Below are 23,633 nucleotides of genomic sequence, written 5' to 3' on the forward strand. Positions count from 1 at the left end.
AAAAATTGATGAGAATTATCCCATCACAACTCCAGTATTTAAAAACTTTTTAGTGCTAACCATTTGATGCATTTCATTTCCGTCTATGAGAGGTTATATGATTTACCAAGTTATTATCACTAATTCTGTTTTAATCTATCTTATCACTGAGACTATAGATGATTAAACTTTATATACTATATTCTAACTTTTCTAGTCCCTCTCCCTTATTTCCCAATCCTTGTGTTTTATGTGTTTAGAGACTTACAGTGCTACTTGGGCAGTATATTAGTGCAGCTGCATCAATCCATGTGGTTACTTAGGGTGGGTAGAGAAAATGAGATGTTTTTCTCCATGTCACCTTTCAAGATTGTTTGTTACATCTTACATATATTTTCCACACATTGATGAAATTTTTATTTGCAAAAAATTTATGTTATGAAGATTCTAAAATACTACTAGAATACTATATAGTATTATATATTATAGTGGTATTGAGTTTTCTTCTGAAATTAATTAGAAATCCTCTTTTGAGTCTATCACTTTTCATTTTATGTTTTCATATGTACAAGACAATTTGTTCCTTTATCATGCCAAACCAGTAAAATCCTTAACTCCTATACTTGTTGAGTTTGTTGGAGTACTGTGGTAATAGAATACCTGCCAAACTAAGCATGTGAATTCATGCCCATTCATGGATTCACTATTTAAAGTAGTTAAATACTGTGTTGATTAATGTGTTAAGGAACAAGGCTGCACAAAAGATCTAACCATTTAGAACATTTAGACTTCTTTAGCCAGTAACTTCCTTTACCTGAAACACAGCAGAAAGATAGTGACAACAGCCTCAGTTTTTCTGTACTTATATGTGGAGTCCATGGAAGTAAGTGACTGCACTATCTGACTGTTCCTTGTTTTCTTATGGAAGCCAAATTGCCACTACCCAACTCTGTCCCTGCAGTGGACCAGCTCCTGCAGGCAAATCAGAAAAAAACCAGGATGGTGAAAAGACAATCTAATAGAACCTTAAGAGGCAATTCAGAATCAAAGTTCAAAGAACTTGCCTTTATTGATCTGTTTCTGCTGCTATTTTCATGTTTCTCAGGGGGTGAAGCCTGCCAGTTTTGACAAAGTAGCAATTCCTGAAGTGAAGGAAATTATTGAAGGATGCATACGGCAAAACAAAGATGAAAGGTAAGTTGCCACTTTGGACTTAAGTATTGCTTAAAAACCTAAAATGTAATATTATCCTCTGAATACAATATTCAATCTAAAGTGTATTTAATACTTTACTTGTGATTAATTTCTCTATTTATGTCATGTAAATATCTTTAAAAGTAGAGTTCTGGGAGTGCCTGGCTAGTTCAGTCAGTAGACATGCTACTCTTGATTTCAGGGTGGTGAATTCAAGCCCTATGCTGGGTGTAGAATTTACTTGAAAAATAAAATAGGGGCACCTGGGTGGCTCAGTTGTTAAGCGTCTGCCTTTAGCTCAGGTCCTGATCCCAGGGTCCTGGGATCCAGCCCCACATAGGGCTCCCTGCTCAGCAGGAAGCCTGCTTCTACCTCTCCCACTGCCTCTGCTTGTGTTCCCTCTCTCACTTTCCCTCTCTCACTGTGTCTCTCTCGGTCAAATAAATAAATGAAATCTTTAAAAATAAAATAAAGTAGGGGTGCGTGGGTGGCTCAGTGGGTTAAGCCTCTGCCTTCAGCTTGGGTCATGATCTCAGGGTCCTGGGATTGAGCTCCACATTGGGGGGTCTCTGCTCAGCAGGGAGCCTGCTTCCTACCCACCCTCCCACACCCACCCTGCCTGCCTCTCTGCCTACTTGTGATCTCTGTCTGTCAAATAAATAAATAAAATCTTTTTTAAAAAAGTAATAAAAAAGAAAAGAAGAGTTCTATCCATTTAAGATAGTATTGAGATTTGATAGAGTGAAATGTAAAAATATGATATGGTAGAGTTTAAGTGAACCAAAACCACCTTGAACATAGCTGTTACATTCAGTGAGACCTACTTATAAAACATAAACTACTTATAAAGCATTAACGTGATTTATAAAACTCAGTAAGGTTCAATCTCTCTCTAGCCAGATCTGTTGCTTAGTTCTTTACCCCTTGAATTCTAAAAGGTGAAATAAAATCTTGGCTTTTTAAAATCAGCTCAACTACACATCTTGATTTGCTGACATTATGCCAGAATTGAAGAGCAAAACATCAGCATTCCTTTCAGTAAAAAGAGACACCTTTGCCCAAAGCTTAGGAGGAGATTTGGCTTAGTCATTTGTACTAACAGGACTTTTCTCAGAGGAGTGGCAGGTATCTGATCTGTCATATAGCTGATTCATCACCCGCTAGGCATGGCAAAGATCCAGTGTCTGTTTTTAAAAAATAATCTACCCTTACCATCCCCACTCACCTTCCAAAAAAGAAAAAGTAGACTAGCAAGTATAAATATAAATTGTAAATTGAGCATAATCTACCTCCTGAACAATGTGAGTGATAAGGTGTATCAACCAAATTAAAGAATTCAGTGTCTTCACTTCTCCAGTCTCATACTCTTTTTATAACTGTGTTATTTGGAAGAGCTTAACATCATGATCTTTAAGGCTGTTAAGTAGAAATTTAGTTTGGGTTTCTAATTTATACACAATGTTTGAAAAGGAGAGTCCTTCATCTCTCTTAAGAACTTTTTCTTACTATAAACAAAGGAATATTTGTTTCCAGTCTTAGAATATACTACTCTGTTTCTTTTCTGGATGGTACAGTTTACTAGATTACTGGTATTTTGAAACCATTTATCTAAAGATTATTCTACAGTCAGACTTCTTGCCTATTATGCAAATTGTCGAACAAGGTATTAAAAGAGAATTTATTGTGGTAAATAAAGTTGTAGTAGAAGGTAAAGAACTAGAAATCAGAAAACTTACTTTCAAATTTTGATTCAACCATTTGAGGCTTATAACTATGAGCAAGATTTTCACCTCTCTAAGCCTCTGTTTCCTAAAAATCAGAAAATAATATCTCATTGGATATTGGTCAAGGATCAGATAGGATCATAAAAAAGAGAAGTATTTGTTAACTATAAATTCTACATAAATTATGTGGTATTTTGAAGCTATGACATTCTGTATATTACTTGCCATTGTTAGTACATTGTTAACTAATACAAGATTAGATCACTTAGATTAAAAAGTATTGCTCTCAGCTCTTATTTATAAGTGATGTTGTATAACTTGAGAGTAAAGCTATAATCACTATTCACATGAAGCAATATAGAAATGAGTTATAAAATTTCCTTTGTTTTTTATGTTTTACAGCCTTTCTTTATTATTCCTAGAATAATTAGCCACACTTAAAAATTGTGTTTTCAATCTAATGTCATTTTGTTTTGTTTTGTTTTGTTTTTGTTTCATTTCTCTCTCCTTGGAAGATACTCTATCAAAGACCTTTTGAACCATGCCTTCTTCCAGGAGGAAACAGGGGTACGGGTAGAATTAGCAGAAGAAGATGATGGAGAAAAGATAGCCATTAAATTATGGCTACGTATTGAAGATATTAAGAAATTAAAGGGAAAATACAAAGACAATGAAGCTATTGAGTTTTCCTTTGACTTGGAAAGAGATGTGCCAGAAGATGTTGCTCAAGAAATGGTAAATTAACATGGATGGAACTAGAGGGCATTATGCTAAGCAAAATAAGTCATTCAGAGAAGGCCAGATATCACAAAGATTTCACTCTTATGTAGAATTTAAGAAACAAAAGTGATGAACAAATGGGAAGGGAAGGAAAAATAAGATGGAAACGGGGAGAGAAACTGTAAGAGACTCTTAACTATAGAAAACAATCAGGCTTGCCTAAAATAGTTAATATGCAGAGATACTCATAGAATATCTCTTCTAGAATTTATGATAACTATTCAATAGAAGTTGCCTCTGAGAAGGGGTCAGGTATGAAGCATATTTATTGTAATTGTTAATTTTTTATACTTCGAGAGATTTGTATATATGTGTGTTTAACTTTCATGTATTGATCACAGTTGTTTTATCTGGTTAAGTTGTTGCTTAGGGAAAAGAAGTAAAAACAACCTGGGTTAATATTAATAGTTACATATGAGCAAGATAGAGTGACTAGAATAAAAGGAGCCTTATTGGCTTTATTTATTGTTTATTATTTTAAGAAGTGAGAGTATAACTACTTGAGTTTCTACAGAAATAATGATACCCACTCTCTGAGTATCTACAAAAATGAATGAGAAATGCATAATGCAGATAAGTAATTTCACAATTTTGGTTAAGACCAGTTGTTGTGGAGGTCTTTCTCTTCTCCCTTACTCCTACTTCTTTCCCCAGAAGTGCCTTTTTTCTTTTATATTTAATTTGTTTTCTTTTGATATCATACTGCTTCCTAATGCACTCTTTTATCCTTTAGGTAGAGTCTGGGTATGTCTGTGAAGGTGATCACAAGACCATGGCAAAAGCCATCAAAGATAGAGTGTCATTAATTAAGAGAAAACGAGAACAGCGGCAGTTGGTGCGGGAGGAGCAAGAGAAAAGAAAGCAGGAAGAGAACAGTCTCAAACAGCAGGTAGAACAACAATCAAGTACTTCCCAGCCAGGAGTCAAGCAGATCCCGTCTGCCAGCACTGGCATGCCTCCTGCTTCCACCACTTCAGCTTCAGTTTCTACACAAGTAGAACCTGAAGAACCTGAGGCAGATCAGCATCAACAACTACAGTACCAACAAACTAGTATATCTGTGTTATGTAAGTATTTTGAGAAGTGCACACAAGTATACTCAGGATACTCCTAATTGACTTTTCATCTTGTTCGTTTTGCACTAGGCTCTTGGTTTGAATCATGAATCCACCGTATAAAAAGAAATTTGAAATGATCACTGTCTACTTTTTGTTTCTATTCTAATATCCATCACTAATAGACTAGAAGGATAGGACAGTAAGGAAATATGGTTAGGATATAAAATAATTTTACAGGTTCCAACATCTTGGAAGTTCCAATTTGCAGATGTTTACTTTTCACAATTCCTTAAAATAAAATGTAATTCTGAAACTAGTATTACAGTGTACGTTAACTAACTGGGATTTAAATACAGAATGTTTTTAAAAACTTACAATCTACAAAAATAAAATGAAATGTAACTAATAATGAAAAATGAACAAGTTTATCCTAGCTATTTGTGATTGAACCCATTAGTCTGGTTCAGCTTTTCTTCGCAATGCTGAATGATGTATAAACTAGAAACTGACAAGGTGGTTAGTTTTCTATTGAACTGCCTGCTTAATACAAAGAACACACTGGTCTCCAAAGTTAAGACTTGTGGCTTACAGCATTCCATTTTATTTCCCTCATTCTTCAGGTAATAAGATTCTGTAATAGCCATGACGTTTTTTGTTTCCTTTTTTAAAGACATTAAACCTTTTTTTCCATATGGACCCTTCATGTTTTTAAACATAGAAATCGACTTAGTTAAAAACTAGTATTCATCTTTTATTTAGATTAGTTCTTTGCAAAGAAAAAACTAACTAACCCTAAAGTCTTGGGTTTGTAATGGGAAAATATAAATCTCCATTTTGTGATTTGTCTTTCTGTTTTTTGACAATGTATTTCTCCTTTAGCTGACGGGACGGTTGACAGTGGTCAAGGATCTTCTGTCTTCACAGAATCTCGAGTGAGCAGTCAACAGACAGTTTCATATGGGTCCCAGCATGAACAGGCACATTCTACTGGCACACTCCCAGGGCATACAGCTTCTGTTGTCCAAGCACAATCTCAGCCCCATGGGGTCTATCCACCCTCAAGTGTGGTAAGTAACTGCATAAAAGAGTGTAAGCCTATAATCAGAGCCAGTAGATAATGTGTTAAATTCACATTCTTCCTACTATCCCAAGTAATAGCAGGAATCTGAAGTAGAAAGTATAAATGGTATATTTCTGAAGGAAATAAGTTTATTATAGAGTACAGTTAGAATAGTTCTGGCAGGCTAAGACATAAACATTACTGTGTGAGAATTAGCTGAAATTCATATGTGAAGAAAGTATGTATAAGATTTAGAGTAATCTGCATTTGGTTAAAGATAATGCTCTCTTTAGCACTTTAGAGTTGAAACTGTTCAAAGCAGCATAAGTTGGACATACAGATGATTTGGGGATGGGCACAAGAAGATTTTTCAAAAGGTTACTTACTAAAAGAATTACTGAGCATTTTTTGTAAGATTTCTTAATGTATAAAACACAGGTAAGACATTCAAACCATTATAGAATGCTGCATGTGAGTAAAGTGAAGAAATCCTTTATTTGTATGACCATTTAATTTAGCGCTTGTGTTTAGTTAACCATCAGTTGCTATGCGTGTTCCTGCCTTAAAGTCTGTGTCGGACACAAATTTCTTCCCCAGTATACGTTCATTTGCTTTTTCTCTTTAGTTGGTGTTGTTTTATTACAGATTTATTTTCAGAATCAATTTATGGAGATTATTTCTTGAAATATTGTATGCATTTATATATATATATTAACCCCCCCACACACACACACACAGACCCATGTTTTACATTAGTAACTTTTGCTTTTCATACAGAAAATGTTAAAATAGATCAGGTAATACCCCATTTCTTTTGTTGACGCTCCATGAAGTCTTCAGAGATAAATAAAGTACATCATCTGCCTCATGAAAGAATTGGAGAATAACTGGTATAGCACTTATTTAGTGAGATCTTTAGGCAGATAGATTTTTTTTCTCTTTCTCAAAAAGCTTTTAAATCTGAATGTATGGAATTTCTGCTCTGCAATAAATGAAAATCTTTCTCTCTTAAGAAAATAAAATTTCTGCTTGCTCTGTTCGTTTATCCTACAGCTTGAAATAAAAGATGTTTGTTTGTTTCAGAGTCCATTCATCAGTCCTGCATTGTCTAGGTCTCAAAATGAATGGCCACAGTAACACAGACTATTAATACTGTTTTAACAGTCTACTTTTCTGACCTTTAAAATAATTAGGTAGGGTAGAAGAACTTACAAAGACTATATAGATGAATTTCTTTGTCCTAACGTATAATTTGTCAGCATTTCATGTCCATTTCTTCTATTATTCTAATTTATTTTCTTTGGATCATAATAACTAGATTTTTTAAAAACTATTTTTAATCTCTTGGCTTCCCTTATCACATGGTAATGAACATTAGGCATTTCAGCTTGAGAAAAGGGAATAGAATGATCATTTATGAAGATTTTAAATATTTGAGCCACAAACATAGCTGTATTTATTGATGCTCTAAAAGACTGTTAATGACAGCCTTGCCTTTTATTGACAGTATTATGTGGAGGTAGCCTATGAAGAGTTATCAAACATTGAGAATTTTTTTAATCTTTTGATTCCTTATGATTTCTTATTCCAGAAAGAATTTATTGTGGCTTACAATAATATATCAATGTGGAATTAAAAAAAAAATTAGAGTAAAAAAGAAACAAGTGTGGAGAAAAACAGAACCAGGAATGAACTAAGTTATGATAAGTATAATGATACTTTCATACTTCCTACTGGTAGATCACAATTTTGGCTCAGTGGATTCTATGCAGCCGATTTTGGAAAAGAAAATATGATTTAGTGACACAGCTCACAGTACCTAAAAGAAAGTGGCGAGTTTGCTCAGGACAAGCTTAACAATATTAGGTGTACTGCTTTGTAGCTATATTAAAATTTTATGTTATAAAAATTTTATGTTAAGGCACCTCAGACTTTGTAAACTTAATTTGAATTTCTGATATGCCAGAAAATTGTTCAATTTACTCTTTAGAGATTCAAATATAAGATGCTTTTCCATTGACTACTTTAGTAAAACTACACAATGTGTCTGTATCTATTGTGAATTACTTCTAGAAAGCTAATGCTTTTCCTACCAGAAAATGACTTTCTACCCTTTACAGATAAAGATAGGAAGTGGAATAAATAAAATACTGAGCCAGCAACTTTTCTTAGGCTGATGCTTTCTAAAATAGAAATGGAAAAACCTTTTCTGAGGTTTCCAGAGTTCCTACAAAGTAGTCCAGTCTTAAAATCTTCTACACCTTATAATGTGCATTAAACTAACATTTCGCTCTTGTTTAATTTTAATAAGTTTGCAGAAAACTGCAATCCAGTATTCATTGTTTTCCCTGTTATACTACCTTAGTCGGCCATTCTTATTCATACATTCATAATAATTGATGTTATTTCAGAATATTTAGGAAGAGAATTGATCATTATCATGGTTGTTGATAACCTGTATCTGACCAACAGTATAGAGAGAATAGTTGTGATCTGCCAGTTGTGCTTTGTGGAATTATACCTCTCCTCAAAAAACTTGGATTTGTGGGATTAAGGGAGGTTGGAACACTTCTTTATGTCAGCTATGCCCTATTTTCATTGTACATTTGGTTATTTTGTTTTCAAAGTACTGTGTTTTTCATGTGTGTGTTTGTTTTCTGTTTAGCCTCGTCGTGGCCGTAGCATGTCGGTTTGTGTTCCCCATCTTTCTGCTGTTCCCTCTCTGTCCCGCATCTCTCCCAGTGCTCCTTCCACCCCACCACCAGTGCTGTCTGCACCTCTTTCTCCTTCCCTCCTTCGGATTGCCCCTGAGGAAACTTTTGCCGAAAAGCTTTCTAAAGCATTGGAGAGTGTCCTGCCTATGCACTCTGCCTCTCAGCGCAAGCACCGACGCTCCAGCCTGCCTTCCCTCTTTGTCAGTACTGTATGTAATCATAAACTTCCTGACAAATGAAAATTTATTGCCAATGAATACATCCAGGCATCAAGAATTGTAATAAAAATTAAATAAATAAAAGGACTACACTTAGTAATATATTATGCTTTCAGAAAAACTGTTCTTCCCATAGGAAACTTTTTTGTTACAAGGCTTTAAGGGGGTCAGTGGGGAAGCAAGGAGGTAATGAGAGAGAATGCGAATAATGCCCTGGGCACATAGGAATATGTACACAATAAAATTTGGTTTTTATTATATTCTCCAACTGACTTGTACAAATCTTTGCATTTTCATACATTAGTAAAGAGTACATATTACTTCATTGGCTTAATCAAAAGCAAATTTTCTCTTTATCAGAAATAACCCAAATACATTTTCTCTTCACTTTAGTCTAAAGAGACATTAATGAAGCTGTATGAGTCCCTTTTTTCCCCATAGTGAAGAGTAATTAAAGAGTGAAAGTTGGTTTTTAATTTGTTAGCTGTTTAAAATGGTGTGTTGGCAAACTAAAAGGCCACATGTTCCCTTGTGGAAATTTTTTTCTTAAAGAAGGTGGGATCTGGACCGTAATGAGTATATTAGATATACATGTAGTACATAAGATTTTCTTTGGCCCCATTTATATCTGTAAAAGATCCGTCTTTTAAAGTTTTGTTAAACACTGTGGGACCTTGCTGCTGCTTTTTCAGATAGAGAATATAGTTAATTTTTTGATTAATTATATTCAATACCAGAATCTTCAGATTTTTACTCAGGAGAATGATTAACTATATAATATTTTATGACTTCGGGACTCTCCTTGAATAAAGAGGAAAATATAACATTCTGGCTTAAAATAGAGGCCCTCTTTTAGCTGTTGTGAAGAAGTAACAGTTAAGCTATTTTACTAATTTGATAGGGACCATTCCTATAAAAGAATGAAACCAATCTACTCTTTTTAAAAAGAATCCATGAAAGTACACTGTTTGCATTTGGCAAGGTAGGATTTTGAATTTAGATTCTTATGTGTAGAACTGCCTCTGTATATAAAAAGTGCTGTTAAGTCCATGTTATTTATATTATCCTTTTCACTTGATTTGAACACCAAATTACGCAACCCTTAACTAGGATCAGAAAAGTGGACATGCAGTGATTTGGCATCTGTAACATTTTTCATGTAGTGAAATTAACTGCATCTAGTCTGGGATAGATGTGAAAAGTACTGTACTGTCAGTAGTCAGTAGTGTGTTTTTTGCTATCCACCAGAAATACCTCTTTTGATTTCTAGTTAGAAGGCATATGATTAATTGATAAGAAAATGACACTGGGGCCTGTAACACAGCACTGGATAATAAGAACACAGAGTATAGGAAAACTTTGTATTGCAGCTTAAATTTAAGTATCTTACCTTTTTAAAAACCTGGGCTTATAATGTCTTACTGTCTTCCCTTAACTCTTACTATTTGAACTCTTTTTCCATTGATGTAATTTACATTATGTGTTAAGAGTAAGAATACTTATTGGTGGTAAAAACAATAAACACTTAGAAAGTTCTTCCATTTCCCCTGAGAGAGGATGTTGTGGAAAAGCAGCTCCTATCTGATGCCAAGAGTCCCACAGAATAACTTTATTGACCCTGGATGTATTTAATGGATTTTTACTATGCACATAATTTCCAAAAGCATTGTTATTTATTAATTATAAATTTGGTGTAACCATTTCATAGGGTTACACAGAGCTACCCAGTTTTGCATGTCTACTGTAATTTCACATATGAATGTATGAATTACTTGTCTTATTCATGTTGATACAGCCTCAGTCCATGGCGCATCCGTGTGGGGGGACCCCAACATACCCAGAATCACAGATATTTTTCCCAACTATTCATGAACGTCCAGTTTCTTTTTCACCACCTCCCACCTGTCCACCGAAGGTGGCCATTGCCCAGCGGCGTAAGAGCACCTCCTTCTTGGAAGCCCAAACTCGCCACTTCCAACCCCTGCTGAGGACTGTTGGCCAAAATCTTCTTCCACCTGGTGGCAGCCCAACTAACTGGACACCAGAGGCTGTAGTTATGTTGGGCACTACAGCCAGTAGAGTAACTGGAGAGCCATGTGAGATGATACAGGTCCATCCTATGTTTGAATCAACTCAAGTTCACGGTGATTATAGACCTGGACTAGTACTTCCAGAAGAAGCTCACTATTATATTCCTCAGGAAGCGGTATATCTAGCTTACCAGGCCCAGGTGACAGAACAGTATGAGGGTATTCCATACAACTCACCAGTACTGTCAAGTCCTATGAAACAGATACCTGAACAGAAGCCAGTACAAGGGGGCCCTACCTCAAGTTCTGTCTTTGAATTTCCATCTGGACAGGCTTTCCTGGTAGGACACCTTCAGAATTTAAGATTAGATTCTGGATTGAGTCCAGGATCTCCCCTCTCTAGTATTTCTGCACCTATCAGTACAGATGCTACACGTTTGAAATTTCACCCTGTCTTTGTTCCTCATTCTGCACCCGCTGTATTAACTCATAACAATGAGAGCAGAAGCAATTGTGTATTTGAGTTTCATGTTCATACTCCAAGCTCCTCTTCAGGAGAAGGAGGAGGAGTTTTACCTCAGCGTGCTTACCGAACTCGACAGGTTGCAGTGGACTTGAATCAGGAAGAACCACCTCCTCAATCAGTTGGATTACATGGTCGCCTACAGCCCGTGACTGAAGAACAGCGTAATTACCATGCCCCAGAATTGACCGTTTCTGTGGTAGAGCCTATGGGACAGAACTGGCCAATAGGAAGCCCAGAATATTCCAGTGATTCCTCACAAATTACTTCTTCAGACCCCAGTGATTTTCAGTCACCTCCCCCTACAGGGGGAGCAGCTGCACCTTTTGGCTCTGACGTCTCGTTACCCTTTATCCGTCTGCCTCAGACAGTGTTCCAAGAATCCCCACTTTTCTTCTGTTTCCCCCAAGGAACCACATCTCAGCAGGTTTTATCTGCCTCATTTTCTTCAGGAGGATCTGCACTCCATCCACAGGTTATAGGAAAACTTCCACAATTCTTTTAAACTACCCTACTATGCATCATTACATTTAAGTTTTCTGTCTGTCCTTTCCATTTATAAGGATTATTTTTAATTTTATTAGTAGAGTTTCTCCTTTTGGGGGGTTTATAAACTACTTGTATATAAGAACAAACTATAATATGCGCAAACCCTTGAGAAAGAGAACACAAAAAGTAGAATTTTAGTCACTTGTTAAAATCTATTTGTACATAGAATAATTTCAACTTGTAGTGAAAATGTAAATGGCTGTAACTCAGTATTGATTATTTATAAATGGTAATGTGAAGTATTTTTTTTCTCCCTGGAGACAAACATGACTGGTTTTTGTTTTTGTTTTTGTTTTTTTTTAAGAAAAGATAACCTTGTTTTCTGTAAAACCAAAAAAAAAAAATGGAAAATAGGGAAATTTAGAGTATTAAGAATAGACAAAATTTTCATTAGTGTGGAATAGACAAAATTTTCACTAGTTAAAAAACAGAAAGGAAACATCTTAAGAATTTAGGAACAAGTGAAAATGCCTTTTAAAATGGCATCACTTTGAACAAGTCACTGTAAATTACATGTCCAAATAAAATGTTAATCCATAAAATTGACTGATTCTAATTTTTAGTAGCAAAGTTACAATCTAATGTGGGGTTTTGTTTTTACAAATTTCTCATATATGTTGCAAGCTAAGAAACAGGTATCTCAGGCCTTGATTCTTTCCTCAACAAGTTAATTTGTTATTTATATATATGGGCATATGTACTCTGCTGCACATAAAGACAAAGTAATGGACGTAATAGAATTCAACAAGTGGAATCAGTATTAACTATTTTCATGTATTCCATATATTTTATCAAATGTATAAGTCTTATAAAATCTAGTGGACTTCCAATTATATATTCAAGGCATCATTTGGATCTTCTAGATTTTCCACTCTTAACAAAATATTGTATGTTCTTGATACTTTATTCCTGTGTTCTTCCCTCATAAGAGGCATAAACAGCCCCAAAAGTGTACATAAAGTATCAGTTATTTAGAATAGTTCTAAGAAGCCAAGATCCAGAAACTTGAAAATTATGCTGCACGGGCATGCAGTATACTCACATTAGTGCATCAGTTGTTAGCCTGTACTGTAAATCCTAATGCACTGCCAGCCATTCGTCTTTAAACATTCCAAAGCAAAATATCAGGTGGTTAATTTCCAAACCTACTGCAGGAAGAAGGCGTACTTAGTAGTGGTTAAGATGCAGTAGAATGTCAGATCCAAGTAAACTTAAAGAGAAATCCCTCCAAACTGAAATTGAATGCCAAAGGTGGGCCTTTTCATTTCCTTAACTTACTTTATAAAATCCTGTGAATACAGGATTTCTCACCTCATTTAACTTGACTTAGACGCCTTCTAGATCAGGGTTTCTCGGATTCATCACTACTAATGTTTTAGGTTGGATAATTCTTTGTTGTGGGTTGTTCTGTGCATTGTAGGTTATTTAGCAGCATCCTTGGCTTCTAATCCTTAGATGCCTGTAGCAGTCACCTCCCTCAGTTGTGACAACCAAATGATCCCTGGGAGGCCAAAATCACTTGTAGTTTTGACAGCCGTTACTCTAGGTTAGTGATGATAACAGGTTTTTTACATTTTTGGTAGAAGTCACCTCAGCACTACAAGAAGTAGCAAAAGGAACCAAATTAGCATTATCAAATCCCCTTTTGTCTTTGATTGTTCAGATATGGAATTTTTTCACATCGGTAGTCATACTACTATTTTCCTGATTATTATATTTCAGTAAGAATTTTATTATGAATTTTAGTATTTTGTCATGTAAAATTATAGCCGGAGCACAACAGTAGTAGGTTAGGTTTTAACCATCAGTGGTTTTTGTGTGGGATCAGAATATGATCTGTGATACAATCCTTCCCTAACCTTTCTCATAAAAGATGCCCCAGCAGCCTCTCCCATACTAATGATTGATTAGCTTAATCAAGCTGCTGTTTTATTTTGCTCAAGCAAACTCTCAGGAGTTTATATATTTATTGCAAAAGCCTGACCTCTCTATATACTTAATTAGGGCTTCGCTAATTTGTTGTATTCACTTTTTTCCTTCAGGCACAGGGGCAAAGCCAGGGTCAACCATCCTCAAGTAGCTTAACAGGCGTTCCATCTTCCCTACCCATACAACATTCTCAGCAGGTAAGAACAACTCATTGCTACATTTTATGGATTATCTGTAACCAAAACACTGCTTAATATCTTTTCATGAATTACATTCCTGATGTAAATAAAGGCTTGCTATGTTTTTGAAAGAAAAATCAAGAGATACAACATTTCTTGTGTTCAGTAACATTTTAGAAAATCTAAAAGACATTAAGTCTTTTTAAACTATCTGCTGAGTTAGACACAGCATTGAAATTCAAAAGAATCATTGTTAACTGATACATTATTCATCTGCCTTGTGAAATAGATGATTCTAAACAATTTAACAATCCAGAGAATATCAATTTTGTTTTTATATTTGTGACTTATCCTTTTATGAGCATTTTGCCATTTCATAGTATTTGACTCTAATAATGCTAAACTCCTATTTAATTATTTCTAATTTGTGAGATGGGGTATCAGATTTTAAGCAAAGAGAAACTGAACAGCTATTTTAGGAGCTTCTTAAACATTTTTTGAACTTTTAATTTGGGGAATATAATTTCCCAGTGTTCAAGGAGCTCAAAAAATTAGTACTGTGCTGATGTATTGAACAGCAAAACTACTATTTCTAAAATTAAACATCTGTAGTTCATTATTGATATTAGTTAATGGTAATTATCTGCATGGGAATAATGCTTTTTTTGGCACTATTGACTATTTATTAACTGTTAGCCACTACATGTATCATAAAAACCTCCTGATGGACTATTTCCTTGATAGTTTCCTACGAAGTGTTTTTTCCAACCGCCAAATCATAAATTGGTTTCTCTTTCTATTAATTTGTTAAACAGAGCTTTTCCTATTACAAAATAGTCCCCTCCTAGTCCAGCATGTGATCATACAATCATTTGATACTAGTTTAAGATTAAATGTTCCTTGTACAAGATTAGTTTAGTTGGGGCACCAGGGTGACTCGGTTGAACATCTGCCTTCGGCTCAGGTCAAGATCTTAGAGTCCTGGGATCAAGCCCCACATCAGGCTCCCTGCTCAGTGGAAAACCTGCTTCATCCTCTGCCTGCTGCTCCCCCTCCTTGTGCATTCTGACTCATTCTCTCTCTATCACAAATAAATGAAATCTTTAAAAAAAAAGATTAGTTTGCTTATATGTACATTTATTTGGTGACCAACAGCCCTGTCATAGAATTTGCTTTGTCTTGCTCTTGCTCGTTCAGACAAGTAGCCGAATCTGTATGTAATTAAATTTAAGTAGTCATATTTTTCCCAACCGCAACAAATTGTGGGGTTTTTTGGAAAGATTTTAATTATTTATTTGAGAGAGAGCATGAGAGGAGAGAAGGTCAGAGGGAGAAGCGGACTTCCCATGGAGCTGGAGCCTGATGTGGGACTCGATCCTGGGACTCCGGGATCATGACCTGAGCCGAAGGCAGTTGCTTAACCAACTGAGCCACCCAGGCGCCCAACAGATTGTATTTTAATTGTATTAGTAATCCCTAATAAGAATACAACCAAAGGGGCCTTTGGGTGGCTCAGTCAGTTAAGTGTCTGACTCTTTTCACAGCTTAGGTCTTGATCTCAGGGTCATGAGTTCAAGCTCTGCATTGAACCCCATGGTAGACATCAAGCCAACCTGAAAAAAAAGAATTTACAAATTAAAAGTTACATAAAGGTGTTTGAGGACAGAAACACTATCATGGATACCACTGTCCTTGCTTATCTGTGGACACACCCAACATTAGAAAGCTGAGCAAATTTAAGTGTGTACTCTGTTTTTTCCTTTTCCAAAGGAAAAGATTAAATTTCCTTTTCCTTATATATTTTATATGTGGGCATGTATGTGTATACTTATTAACAAATGAAGATATTAGTTGACTGGTAAGAAAAATATGTGGGGGTAAAGGTGGGTAGTGTGGCAGTAAAGGAGGGCAATTCCATAGATAACAGGTTAAAAGAATTAGTTGACTCTTCTGGGGGAAAAAATGTAACTAAATAGGGCTGTTGCTGTAATACAAAATTTATATGTCAGTGATGCTTTTTTAAGGTAGCTTTATTTTATGAATTATTTTAAATATAGGATGGTATTTAAGTTGAGTAGAATCATAAAACTGAGCCCTCAATTTACATAAGTGTATGCAGTCTAGAATACTTGAGTTTTTCAAGATTACATAGCCAGTAAGTGGATAGAACTAAAAACTACAAGTCAGAATTCAGTATTTCTAAAATAGTAAGAGTTTTTTCTGTATTAAAGTTCTACAGGGACTTTTGATTCTGCAGAGGTGCTTAAGAAGCTACTGGGGTTTCCTGTGTTTTTTTCCTAAAGGTTGTAAGCCCTTTGTACTATATGGGTGGAGTTGTTCTGGTTTTTTTGTTTTGTTTTGTTTTGTTTTGTTTTTTAAGATTAATTTATTTATTTATTAAAGAGTGAGCATAAGCAGGCAGAGGGGCAGGCAGAGGGAAAGGGAGAAGCAGACTCCCCACTGAGCAGAAAGCCCAACTTGGAGCTCTGTTCTAGGACCCTGGGATTATGACCTGAGCTGAAGGTAGACGCTTAACCAGCTGGGCCACCCAGGTGCCCCAAGTGGAATTTATTTTTAGAGATGAGTTTCACTTTACCGACTATCAGTTTCCAGCCCCATCTTACAAAACCATATCTCTAGTTTTATTAGAGTGAGGAAAGAAATGTACTTAGCTAAAATTTACTTTCTTTCATGGGTTTCTGGAATGTAAACAATAAGGGATTGCTGTTTTGTTTTGTTTTGTTTAAGATTTTATTTATTTATTTGAGACAGAATGAGTGAGCATGAGAGGGGGAAGGTCAGAGGGAGAAGCACACCGCCTGCTCTGCAGAGAGCCTGATAGACTCGATCCAGAGACTCCAGGATCATGACCTGAGCCTGAGAGCTGTCGCTCAATCAACTGAGCCACCCAGGGGATTGCTTTTCTCATGTTTTTAGCAAGAGTCCTTTCTAGTGCTATGCTGTATATTAATGAGGTACCAAAAAGTAACTTCCTCCTACTAGAACACTTAGTATTTCTTTGCTATACGCCATACAGGCTATAACCCAGCTTGCTTAATAATTTCTTCCAAAGAACCATGTAGAGTCTTCATGTATTTAACTTTCTGTTCAACTAATGCTCATGAACATTTTTTTTTCATCAAATACCCTTCCTTGTCCAACATACACGGTATAGTCCTTCCTTATAGGCTATTTGAACTGGTTTCATGGGACAGGTTAAAAAACATGATTCTGAATTGCTGTGTGCAACAGTACCTGTTTGGCTGAAGTGCTGAATATTAGCCAGTGGGATTGTGCACAAAAGACCACTATATTCTCCTGGCCTACTCAGAGGTGCCACTTCTCCCTAAAGGCTCTAAAGTAAAATTGGCAAACGTGCCTCTCACTCTTATTTAAGCACAGAGTGATGGTATATGTCTATAAAACTGTTCTTTCTTGACAGTTTACACACACATACACACATACACATACACACACACCACTAACTATATAAATTATTTCCTAATTGAGTTCATGCTCCCAAAGGCCATGTGCTAGATAGGCACTGAGGGTCTATCAAGATGGACTGATAATAAGATGTGACTACTTTCAAAGGAGCCTAAATAATCTAGTAAACATATCTGTCAACTCCTACAAAACAAATAAGCGTAGTAGATAAGATTATATTCAATGTGCAAAGCACTTTGCCTGTATTTGTATTTAATTTTTGTATGAACCCTGTAAGTATACTGTTATTATTTTCAGCCTTCAGATGGGAAGGCTGAGATAAGATCTGGAAAAGATAAATAATTTATCCAAGCTTAAACAACTTATAAGAGGTGGAAACAGAATTTAAATCCAAGTTGCCTAACTGCACAACCCACCAGTTAACTACTTCCCAGTTATGCCATTAAAGGAGAGAAATTACATCACTTTCAAGCAGGGAGAGGGGGTTAAGGAAGACTTTATGAAAGAGATAGCATTTAAACTGGACTCTGATTATAAGTTATACTCAGATGCTAAGACTAAACAATATTCTAGACCAAAGGGAAGGAGGGGGTAAAAAGCACAAAGTAAACAGAAACAGATGTTTTAGTTCAGTTTAGCTAGAATGTGAATGTGTATATTGGTTCTGCATTAATAGCGGGGAGAGGTAATCATATGCCTGTGTATAAGGTGGGAAGTTTTTCCTCAAATTTCCCTCTTTCCCTTAATAAAGAAGGGAGTCAACATATATTTGAACCTTTATCGTACTTCCATATTACAGGCTTTATTTTGAACAATAACCAAAAAAATGTTAATGGAATAAAATAAAATGTGAAAACGCATGTGCCTGTAAGGACCTTAAAATAGTGTATATATAGTTGGAAATGTTTATAGACAGTATCTGACAGAATTGGTTTTAAACTAAAAGCCAAGGGCCACCTGGGTGGTTCAATCATTAAGCGTCTGCTTTTGGCTCAGGTCATTATCACAGGGTCCCGGGATCAAGCCCTGCATCGGGCTCCCTGATTGGCAGTGAGTCTGCCACTCGCTCTCCCTCTGCCTGCCACTCCCCTTACTTGTGCTCTCTCTCTCTGTCTCCATCTCAGTCAAGTAAATAAATAAAATCTTCTTAAAAAAAAAAAAAAGATACTGGTTGTAGCATTATTTTAAGTGCCCCCCCCAAAAAAACTACCAAAATGTTCATTATTAGGATATTGATGCCATTGATAAATTAAATGAAAATAGCACATTAGAGAACAGTATTTATAGAATGGGCATGCTTTTGTTTCAAAAAACAAATATGTCATTGTGTGTAAATGACCACTTATAGGGTGTGTGAGTGGCTTAGTAGGTTAAGCATCTCACCAGCTCTGGTCATGATCCCAGGGTCCTTGCTCAGTGGGGAGCCTGCTTCTACCTCTCCCTCTGCCTGCTACTCCCCCTGCTTGTGTGCATACACTCTCCTTCTCTGTCAAATAAAATAAAAGCTTTTTTAAAGAAATGACCACTTATATACAGAAAAAAAATTCATAAAGGAGATAACCAAGCCATTAATAGTGGTTGCCTCTGAGATATGGGGCCCAGGGTATTTCTTTCTTTTTTTTTTTTTTTTAAGATTTTATTTATTTATTTGACAGAGATTACAAGTAGGCAGAGAGAGAGGAGGAAGCAGGCTCCCTGCTGAGCAGAGAGCCCGATGCAGGGGTTGATCCCAGGACCCTGGGATCATGACCTGAGCCAAAGGCGGAGGCTTTAACCCACTGAGCCACCCAGGTGCTCCGTTAACAATAATTTTAAATTACTTACAAGTATTAGAGAGTCTTGAAAGTCAGCTATGAAGTTCAGATTTTTGCTGGGCTCGAGAGAGCCATTAATTTATTACAAAATTTACAATTACGTGCCATGTGTTAAGTGTATTATACCAGAATGTCTAGCGCATGTTTGATTCCTAAATGTCACTTACTCCCTTTTCCCTACGTTGAATCAAGTGATCATGTCCTTTTTAAAGAAAGAAATACCTTCTTGGCAGTAAAACGAACAGTCTCTCAGGTGTTACAGCTAGTAAATGGTAAAGCTAAAATTCCACATTCAATGCTTTTCTCAATATTTTGTGGCTGTAATCAGAACCGTTCTTCAAATTAGTTATACAGTTAATAAAATACAGTAAGAGAAAGATTAAAATAGGAGATTGGATTTGTTTGATATAGGATCAGATTGTAAGAGGTGATACCAGGAAAGAGGGTAAAAAAATGGGGAGCAGTGGTTGGAGGAGAGAGGATCTATTTGGATATGTTATCTAAAGATCTTTGTGAATGACTTACTATTGGAGTAAGAGGGATGATAGGTGAAGAACCAGTGGTGACTCTGATTTTGAAACATTGGTTAATTGCTCTTGGTTGTACCATCACAATGAAAGAATAGCAGAGGAAAAAGAGAAATATAAAAGGGAATTGTTGAATTTGGATTTATGCATGTCTTTATTACTAATATTGTCATTTACACATGCAGAAGACCTTAGGCAAACATATTTCCTTAGAGCCAGGCTGTTAATGAGTTGAAATAAAACTGAATAATTCTATTTTATTTTCAGCAGCAGGGAGTACAACAGACAGCACCTCCTCAACAGACAGTGCAGTATTCACTTTCACAGACATCAGCCTCCAGTGAGGCCACTACTGCGCAACCAGTCAGTCAGTCTCAAGCTCCACAGGTCTTGCCCCAAGTATCAGCTGGAAAACAGGTAAACTCTCAATTCCTAAATAGACACTAAAAAAGAATCTCCATATAACTTTCTCATGGATAGGTTTCCATCTTCTCTAATGGTGAAATACTGACGCTGGTTATTTTTACCACAGAAATAAATTGACAGTTGTTCCTTTTGTGCACATGTATTGGTTACTGTAAATAGGTACATACTGACAGCATTCACAATCCAAAAATGTTTAACTTTTAGGTTTGTTAATCTCAAGCCCATTTGACAGGTATTTGAATCGTGGTGGGTTAAATAACTGCTTTGGTAGCTGAACCTGGACATTTTGTAGAATTGTGTCAACTATACCTAATATTCTAGGTTTACAGCTATGCTGTATTTTTCATGTACATTTATGCATTGTTTCCTCCATTGCCTACTGACCGTAAGTTATAAAAAACCCTTTTATGGAATTGTGTTTAAGTCATCTTTCTAATCACTTTGGAAGGTATATTTTACTGAATGACCTTTTTTTAACTTTAACACTGGGGCTTGTCCTTGTATTTTGGCACAGTGTATTGTTTCTGTCGTATTTCAGACAGATAACTGAAATTATGAAACGCACCATTATTTTATGTAACCAAGTACTGACACACCATTAATTACAAACTGTGTCTCAGTTTCACAAATGTTAAAATGACCAGATGGTAGAAAGGGATGATTGCATCCTAGAATCAGTGAAATATGGTACTTACCTACCTACTTTCTTAGGCCAATATTAGACTTTAGAATCGTAGAAGCAACATGAATTGGAATCTACTTCCAGGGAGAAGGAATTCATTTTAATTCCAGTAACTACTATAGTAGCAGTCATACATTTAGTGACAACAAACATGACAAAGGATTAGAGTATGTGAAATACATCTAAATAAAACTGTAAAAAAACAGAAAAGGCTTTGCCTATGGAAGGGTCCTCTTTTTATTGTTAAATGATGAAGCATGAACACAGTTTGCTACAAAAGAAGATCTGAAACAGCCAGTCTGTCAGCCTCTTTGTCTCCTATTATCCTTTCCCTATTCTTGTGTTTCACATTAACTTACACTAATGTATGCAGGGGTTTGGGGGTTTTTTCCTTCTTTTTGGCTAATTCATAAATCTTGCTTTAGGCAGCCTTGCTTTTTTTTTTTTTTTTTTTTTTTTTTAAAGTCTGTCTGTTTTGTTTTTCTTTACCTTCCCAGCTTCCAGTTTCCCAGCCAGTACCAACTATCCAAGGCGAACCTCAGATCCCAGTTGCGACACAACCCTCAGTTGTTCCAGTCCACTCTGGTGCTCATTTCCTCCCTTTGGGACAGCCACTCTCTACTTCCTTACTCCCTCAGTATCCCGTCTCTCAAATTCCCATATCAACTCCTCTTGTGTCTGCGGCTCAGACAGGTTTCTCATCCCTTCCCGTTACAATGGCAGCTGGCGTTAATCAGCCTCTGCTCACCTTGGCTTCATCTGCTACAGCAGCCGGGATCCCAGGGGGACCAACTGTGGTTCCTAGTCAGCTTCCAACCCTTCTGCAGCCTGTGACTCAGCTGCCAAGTCAGGTTCACCCACAACTTCTGCAACCAGCAGTTCAGTCCATGGGAATACCAGCTAACCTTGGACAAGCTGCTGAGGTTCCACTTCCCTCTGGAGATGTTCTGTACCAGGTATTGTGTTGGCTAGCCAAAAGGAGGGCACCAGAGGGTTTGGTTCTACTAGTAAACCATCAAGGACTTGAAAACCTAATAGCTGAATATCAGAATAACTAGCAATAACAAAGTGTAGCTGATCTCAACCAGAGAAGCTAATATAGTAAAATTCAGAGAAAAGATAGGGTAATGAGATCTGATAATTCATTTCCATTTTTCTCAAGACACTTCTTAGGAGAAAGATGGTTCTGTTCTATTTGATGTAAGCTGACTGAATGCTAGATATCAGGTGACTCCTTTTTTTTTTTTAATAGGCTAGAGTAGCCAACATGGTTGGTACCAATAAAAATCTTCAGATTGTCCTGTCATGATATGACTAGAATGATTGATACCTTGAAGAGTTTTTGCATTCTCCCACTTAAGATTAGCTAGAAAGTTGATATTTTTCTAAAAGGAATTACGTTTATTCCTCCTATTTAATCTTCAGGAGGAGAAAATCCAGCAATTTATAGTTGTAGGGTCCTGTTCCCTAAATGGAAACCAGTTTACCATTTCAAGAATCATCTTTAAATCTTCTTTAAATTATTAGAAAGAGAGTGGGCTACTACTGTTCTTCTTTGCTTTGTGCTTTCTTTTTTTGTTGGGTTTTTTTTGTTTTGTTTTGTTTTTGGTGTTTTGTTTGTTAGGTTTTTTATGCATGTCTTACTGTTTTGCTAATTTGATGACCCAACCTGCACTAACTCACCTTCCTCATTTCTGTCACAGGGTTTTCCACCTCGACTGCCACCACAATACCCAGGAGATTCAAATATTGCTCCCTCTTCCAGCGTGGCTTCTATTTGCATTCCTTCTACAGTCCTATCCCCTCCCATGCCTACAGAAGCACTGGCTACACCAGGTTACTTTCCTACAGTGGTGCAGCCTTTTGTGGAATCAAACCTTTTGGTTCCTGTGGGCAGTATAGGAGGACAGGTTCAAGTGTCCCAGCCAGCAGTGAGTTTAGCCCCCACTACATCCTCCCAGCAAGCAGCTCTGGAGGTAAATGGAATTACTGCATGTTTATATATAAAACATACAAACACATGGGATAAAAATGACAAGAAACAGGTGCCCCTGTTTTAGAACTCATTTGGAGACTATTTTCAAACTAACTTCTAAATGACTTTTTCTTCCAGCAGAATGAAATGCCAATGTGGGGGCCTTGTTGCCACTGGCTGTTCTGTTGGGAAGTGAGTGTGCCTTGGAGAAGATTAACCCTATTAGCACTTCACTTCTCTAGCTAGTACTTTAGCCATTATTCTTATCCTTTCACAAATTCTTGCCATTGGCAGTCATAAAAGGATCTTACCCTGCTGTGCTCCCGGTAATCATTTTTGCCCTGCTAGGAGAGAGATCTGAATCATCTTTGCACTTCGCTCTGCCTGCCCTGTTGCACACCTCTAGGAAGATGCTGGCTGCATGCAAGTTACTTTCTCACTACCTAGCAGCTATGTCGGCTGATGTCCCACCATGCAGTCGACACCACAGACTTAGCTCTAGAAACCTCCTTTGGAATTTTAAGACCACTGTCTCTAGATGCTGAATACTGAGAATTACTAGTAAATTTAGTGCTTCTAGGACTTAGACGGGGGGAAAAAAAGAGTAGCTTATTGGAGATGATGAATAATAAATAAAATGTATTACTGCCAAGATATGTATTATTCTTTCTATTTACAGAGTACTCAGGGAGTATCTCAAGTTGCTCCTCCAGAGCCAGTGCCAGTGGCACAGGCACAGCCTACCACTTTGGTCTCTTCTATAGACAGGTATGTAAAAGTAAAATTTTGCTTCCTTGACTGGTAGGTAGGGTCATCTATTAAAAC

General features: G+C 36.5%; 1 protein-coding gene across 12 annotated transcripts in view; it reads left to right on the forward strand.

The window, feature by feature from the left end:
* WNK1 (WNK lysine deficient protein kinase 1) overlaps nt 1–23,633 on the forward strand; it is a 148,842-nt gene that overhangs the window by 99,515 nt on the left and 25,694 nt on the right. For 3 of the 12 annotated variants that reach the window (XM_045071886.1, XM_013046412.2, XM_045071888.1), the window contains 10 exons: nt 1,085–1,173; nt 3,413–3,632; nt 4,411–4,744; nt 5,615–5,802; nt 13,872–13,955; nt 19,993–20,142; nt 21,331–21,789; nt 22,537–22,809; nt 22,947–23,000; nt 23,488–23,576. In XM_045071886.1, coding sequence (XP_044927821.1) covers nt 1,085–1,173; nt 3,413–3,632; nt 4,411–4,744; nt 5,615–5,802; nt 13,872–13,955; nt 19,993–20,142; nt 21,331–21,789; nt 22,537–22,809; nt 22,947–23,000; nt 23,488–23,576 — 1,940 coding nt within the window. Of the gene's footprint in view, nt 1–1,084; nt 1,174–3,412; nt 3,633–4,410; nt 4,745–5,614; nt 5,803–10,522; nt 11,756–13,871; nt 13,956–19,992; nt 20,143–21,330; nt 21,790–22,536; nt 22,810–22,946; nt 23,001–23,487; nt 23,577–23,633 lie in introns of all 12 variants that reach the window. The other 9 variants (XM_013046413.2, XM_004773721.3, XM_004773723.3 and 6 more) reach the window with 9 other exon arrangements.

Source organism: Mustela putorius, unplaced genomic scaffold, assembly GCF_011764305.1.
Source record: "Mustela putorius furo isolate JIRA1106 unplaced genomic scaffold, ASM1176430v1.1 tig00003988_pilon_pilon_pilon, whole genome shotgun sequence".
NCBI lineage: Eukaryota > Metazoa > Chordata > Mammalia > Carnivora > Mustelidae > Mustela > Mustela putorius.